The sequence below is a fragment of the Mastacembelus armatus genome, chromosome 7 (genome assembly GCF_900324485.2).
Source record: "Mastacembelus armatus chromosome 7, fMasArm1.2, whole genome shotgun sequence".
Taxonomy (NCBI): Eukaryota; Metazoa; Chordata; class Actinopteri; order Synbranchiformes; family Mastacembelidae; genus Mastacembelus; species Mastacembelus armatus.
In genome coordinates this window covers 21,424,359-21,430,358 of record NC_046639.1, presented here as the reverse complement: position 1 = coordinate 21,430,358, position 6,000 = coordinate 21,424,359, and the positions used below count along the sequence as shown (strand labels likewise).

The 6,000-nt window shown below is 38.0% G+C and overlaps 1 protein-coding gene across 3 annotated transcripts in view; it reads right to left on the bottom strand.

The window, feature by feature from the left end:
- The window catches only part of LOC113145582 (copine-9-like), a 50,207-nt gene continuing 44,207 nt past the window's right edge, over window positions 1-6,000 (bottom strand). For all 3 annotated transcript variants that reach the window (XM_026332460.1, XM_026332462.1, XM_026332461.1), the window contains 4 exons: window positions 4,404-4,506; window positions 3,658-3,715; window positions 1,796-1,869; window positions 1-665 (listed from right to left, as the gene is read on the bottom strand). In XM_026332460.1, the coding sequence (XP_026188245.1) occupies window positions 483-665; window positions 1,796-1,869; window positions 3,658-3,715; window positions 4,404-4,506 (418 nt within the window). In that variant the 3' untranslated portion in view covers window positions 1-482. The remainder of the gene's footprint in view (window positions 666-1,795; window positions 1,870-3,657; window positions 3,716-4,403; window positions 4,507-6,000) is intronic.

Sequence of the window (6,000 nt, the reverse complement as noted above, 5' to 3'; positions counted from 1 at the left end):
ATGGGAAGAATATGGAAACTCCACACAAAAAGCCACCATGTCGAGTGGGATTCGAACCTGAAACCTTGTTATAGTGAGGCGACAGAGCTAGGTACCACTATATCATGCTGCCCAGAGAATAATTGGACAAACTTAAAACAAGCTCTAAATGATGCTTAGTGGGGAGGGGGGAAAAACATGGTCCAGGCTCTCTGTTCGTTCATGCACTAAATGAAAAGTGTTGCTATAACAGGATGAGTAAAGCAGGAAAAGATGAGGAACAGCAGTGGGTGAGTCAGGGATGACCTGCCACTGTGTTGGTGTGATGTGCCTGTTTAGTTTCACTGGTGATAAGAGAGGAAGAGTGCAAGTCGTTGGTCGACCTTTCTGTGCCTTTAAAGTGACAAATAATTGTACAAGTAGTGAGTGTGCAGATAAGCAGGCAGGGGGAGAGGGAGAGAAAGTGACTCAGCGTGGAGAGGCTGAGATGAATCGTGTTGTTGTCAGATATGCCGGTGGAGCTCGGGCAACGGTGAGGAAGATAGGGCAGGTCGCGGTTCAATTCCTCTGCTCTTCATAAAAGACAGCAGCTGGTCAGGGATCTCGGCGAGGACTTCTTTAGCCAGCCGGGCCATGCTGAGGACCTGGTTGCCAGATCTGTCAATGTAGTCTCTGAAAGGAACAAACTGGAAGCAGAAAGAAATTATAGCTTCAGTCTTTAATTATAAATTGTATATATAGTTTCCTGTCAGTAACCCTTTTCAGGAAAGGTCAGTAATCATAGAGGAGGCTTTACATCGAAGTCTTCTCAGTTCACTCACAAGCTGCATCACTGATGGATTTTAAAACCTATTATGCCATTCAAGTCAAAGACCAATGTGACATTCACCTTTTCTTCACAGAGTGAATCCTCATAAATTTTCAGATTTTATTAGATAATGATTTCAGCTGGCTACTTTATAATGTCCCACAGTGCACAAGACAGTGAGTTTTGACTTTTGTTTAATTCCAGTTCTTAAATGTAAAATGAATACTCACAGTTGGCATAACTGAAAAAATATATGAATAGTTGCTGCCACAAGTATGACCAACTTTATTATCAATCAGCTATTAAGGATCACAAAAGCTTCTTAAATACTGTATATTTTTTGTAAAAAAGGTCAAAACAGTAAAGGGTCTTATACTTGTACAGTACTTTTCTACGCTCAAGTGCACTCAAAGGATTTTTTACATGATTTACCCATTCAACCATTCATACACACAAACACTCACACACTCAGTTTTTGTTGGTCAAAGTTGTGAAGGGCATGACAAGATAGAGACCATATATTTGCATTTACCACTCAGAAAATGACCATCATAAATGTTTATTATGGTTTATTACTGAATATTTCACCTGTGTTTCTCTTATAAAATACTATTCAGTTCTGTGGTTTTTATGTTGTTGTGTTTCTCGCACTCTTATGCTCATTTTCACTAACTTTTTCACAGAATTTCAAAAAAATATACACACTCCTTCATGGAACTGGATGACGTTATAAGACACAGTATCTGAGACTGACCCCGTTAGCCTTGGTTATCCAGAACAGATGGAAGCAGAGTGAAGATGTAAAACAAGAGTAATTGAGCCTGTTCAATGGCACATATACTCTAAAGTAAATGTTTGTTTTTTGAGATTGCATGAGTGTGGTGTTTCAATGTGTGTTATAACTGTAACCTATCCTCCACTGGGGATAACTCCCCCATGCTGCTGCTGTTGACAGAAACAAGCTAAAGTCTAACCTGTGAAGTTAAGAAACAGAATTATGATGAGTACCTGTACAATGTCTCTCTCAGCAAGACGTCCTCTGGAGGATACTCTCACCTCATCACCATCCAGCTCTTCCATAGCTAAAAAGAGTGACAAGAAGGAGCCTGACTCAATACTCAAACCACCAAGGGAGAATACAAAAAAGGTCCAGAATGTGCTTTTGTATTTTCATAATGTAACAGCTGAAGCAGAAACACGGCATGTGGGTCAGAACAGATATTCAGCAGACAATGGTTAGAAGATTTTATGAAACAAAAATGTCATTTCTCTAGCTAAAATTACATATAATTACAATACAGGTCAGAAAATTAAAATAATTCTGACCACTCATGGGAAAAGCTTGAGTGTAGCAACATGAGTGCTTTCAGACATCAAATTCAACTATGCCTCAATACAATTCACTCCAGTAGAGATGACAATGGCAAAATGTCTTCAAATACAGCACCTGCAGAACCATTTATATTCAGAGTCACTGTGGTGCAGCCCCGGTGAGGTCTAAGTAAGGTCCAACCAGCTCAAACAGACTCAAACAGAACAAACACAAACATTAAGACACACACCAGCACAGCACAACACTGAAAGTGACAGGTACAAACACTGAAAATAGAGCAATTAAGAAACAAAGGCAATTAAGCCTGGCAATAAGGTGTAGATGCACAGCCATCTTTGTGAAGTGTGTCAGAACATGAGGATCAGTCAAAATGTCCTCACCTTCCCCAAAAATTTTCATTTCAATTGAAAAAACTCAAACTAGTCCTCATGCAAGTCTAGACTGCAAGGTCTCATTAAAGCAGTTTGACCTTATTAAATTTAAACATGCCTGAGTGTTTTCTCACCATTCAATTGTTTAAACAAGTAGAGTTGCTCAGAAATTTCCCCACTGTATTCTCCCACAGTCACTTTATTTATACTTTACTGTTTGCTAACAGTTTTCCCATATCAGCTTTAAAAAATGCCAATGTAGTGCTTACACTGTAGTGTTTACATTTTAGTGCTGCCCCAAAGTAGTTATATTAGGTTTAAAATAATTCAGACACTGATATTATACCGCACGCTTCATTAAGTGAAACAAAAATCCCATTACTTAGAGGCATAGTTATTCAAGTATATTTTACTGAAGTTCTGAAGGTAAATTTCCACTGTGCTGAGAAAAATAAGTGTATTATCTGCATTATGTTGACTGGTGTTGCAGGGAAAGAGTCCCATTCAATGACAAGATGAGGTTTTATTTACAGAAGAGAAAACACTTTATGTGTCCCAGCCTTCACCAGCATCACAGATGCTTGAATGTGTAGGTTCCTCTTAAATAACAAGCACACAGGTGAAAGCACTTCATGGTAATTGGTAATCTACCCAGCAAAGCAATTAGCTGCATAACAACAAATCAACATCCAGCATCAGAACAAGGAAGAAGGAGAAAAATCAGATCAATACAAGAACAATGGGAGCACCATCCATTAGAATTATTAATGCATGAAATTTGATCCTATAGTAAGTATCAAGTACCACAACAAATGCATTCTATTCATAAAGAGAGACTATATAGTCAACAAGAAAGGTGTAAATTTGAAGATTCCAACAGCTATTAAAAACACACCGCCTCCCTGGGTGACATGTTTCTTCCAAACAACAAAGAGGGTTCCATCTTTTGTCAAAAACTATTTTCTAAACACTAAAAATGGCCATCACTTCTTATAGTCTGATGTGAAAAAGAGTTGCCTGCTTGTGTATGTCTCTGCTGGCTCCTCACGCTGTTAACGGTGAATAAGACTGAGCAAATTTCCATTATAGGAAGGTAACACTCCTCTCCTTTGTAATGTTAAAATAGAAAATTATACATAGACTGATTGTTAACATGGAACACTTACCGTCAAACTCAGCAGGCCCAACACCTACAATGATTATGGACATTGGGAGAGATGCTGCCTGCACCGGAGACAAAACACAAGACACTTAACATTCAGACTTTATGGGAGTGAAATCATGAGCACTGTCTTGCAAAATAAATGAAGTGCTGATTCAGACTTGTTATAGATTTCTATCTTGTGAGGGTATTAATCCAACCTGGCTATTAATCCAATGCTTAACCAACAATAACTTCATTTTCCAAACCTTAATTCTCCTTCACACAAAATTAAAAGATGTTCACTCGGAGATCACTTGGCAGACAATAATAAATATCTTAAACTAAACTTTTTACAATGTAGATATACAGTACTAAGTACTCTGCCATGACAAAATGACACCTCGCAGAAATTAATTACAGAGATTATTTGAACTATTAAAAGCTACAATAAAAGAAAGATGTCTTTTCTGCACCTTGACTTGAATTGTAAAAAGAATATTAATGATATTTGAGCTTCACTGCTTTGTTTTTCCGGGACATTACTGATCACAGAGTCCTTATTGCTTTTTCATCCAAACATCACAAAAAGCATTATTCTTGTGAAATATAATGGAGCCCCACCTGCTTCACGTAAACAAAAGATAAGAGGATGTTGAGATGAACATCAGTAGCAAGAGCAACTGAGGGGAAAGCATTGTTATCCATCAGTCCATGCATGTGTATTTGTTTACACATGCATGTATGTGTGTGCGCTTGGTATTTACTCACATTGACTACAGCCTCTTTGGTCTGGACCATGTCAGATATCACTCCATCTGTGATCATCAACAGGACAAAGTACTGAGAGCCATCTGTAATCTCAGCTGCACAGCTGTGGACCCCACACACACACACACACACACACGCACACACGCAGACACACACACAGACACACACAGACACACACAGTTGAAACGCTTACTTCATATGAAGGATGTCTACCTGCTAACTAACACTAACTTACCAAATTCTAATCTTAACCCTAAAACCAAATCTTACCCTTCAAACATCCATTTAGGATTTATCAATTCTCCACACTCCCATGATATAAAACTTCTTTCTCACAATTTATAGCCATTCAAATACATACACATGTAATTATCCAGGTTATGGTTGACTTTCTGCAAGTCCATGTACGTAGCACATTAATAAGGAAAACACAAAGCACATCTGGCTTTTTGCTCTCAAATAATCTTCTATTGCTTTCTGAGGTTCAGATGTTGGCAGGATAACACAAACTCAGGCTTTTTGAGGTTGTGGAACAAACAAATACATTGAGATAAAAATATTTTTCAAAAAAGAAAATCAGAATTTCTTCCACTAACAATTTGATTGATAATGTTAGTAAATGAGCATACATGTCATCCAAACCACACCACATCTTATTTATGAATATAAGCAAGACTATGTACTGTAACAAAACATTGTTCTTCTTAAGTAAAAAGTTAAACTTATAAGGAATAAAATAAAATTACGTTCAGTTCAAAACACTCCACCATGATTTTGTCACTACCACCTTTTTCGATCTGGCATGATCTCTAACATTAACAAACCTTAGGCCACAGTGGGCCATACTGAACAAACGTTAAACACTATTGTCTGACCAGAAAGCCATTCTATATTTAAGAAATATTTACCTGTGGATGGGATTAGATGATGTTCGATGTAAAATAAACAGATATGATGGATATGATCCCCCCCCCCCACACACACACCAAGGCAGCACCTTTGTTCTAGGAGGCAGCTTCCACACCAGACCACTGACCTTTTTACCATCCAAAACTACAACCCTCATCAGAGGGCCCTTCAAAAATAACAAGCTGAACAAAACACTGCATGAGGAAAAAAATGTTTTTGCCTTTTATTCCCTTTCCAACATTGCGTTTGCTGAGAAAAACAAATGAATATATCCACAGTATCAGCCCTGGCTTGATATGATGCCAGATAAATTTGGAGGAGTGTTTGAGCACGTAGGTGTGTGTGTCCTTTACAAAAAGACAGTCTGTGTCTTTCTGTGTGTGTGTATCTACAGTATAGGTGCATGGGACTGTAATTTCATGTTAGGATTAGTCTGTGTGTATTAGCACTGCTATGTTATTGTGTGTTCTTTTCTCTAAGCCTGTGGCCAACTGATACAGTGGTGTCAAATACTGGGTGGGATAAAAAATAAAAAACAGAGAAATTGCAGAATCCTTTGTTTTATATCACACCTTTATATTTGAATGTGTGATATTGTAGGTCTTAGCATTAAGATGCAAAAAGAGACCAATGCGTTTATTCCCTTAAACTGGGCATTGATTTCTATGCTGAATGTCCATAACAGATG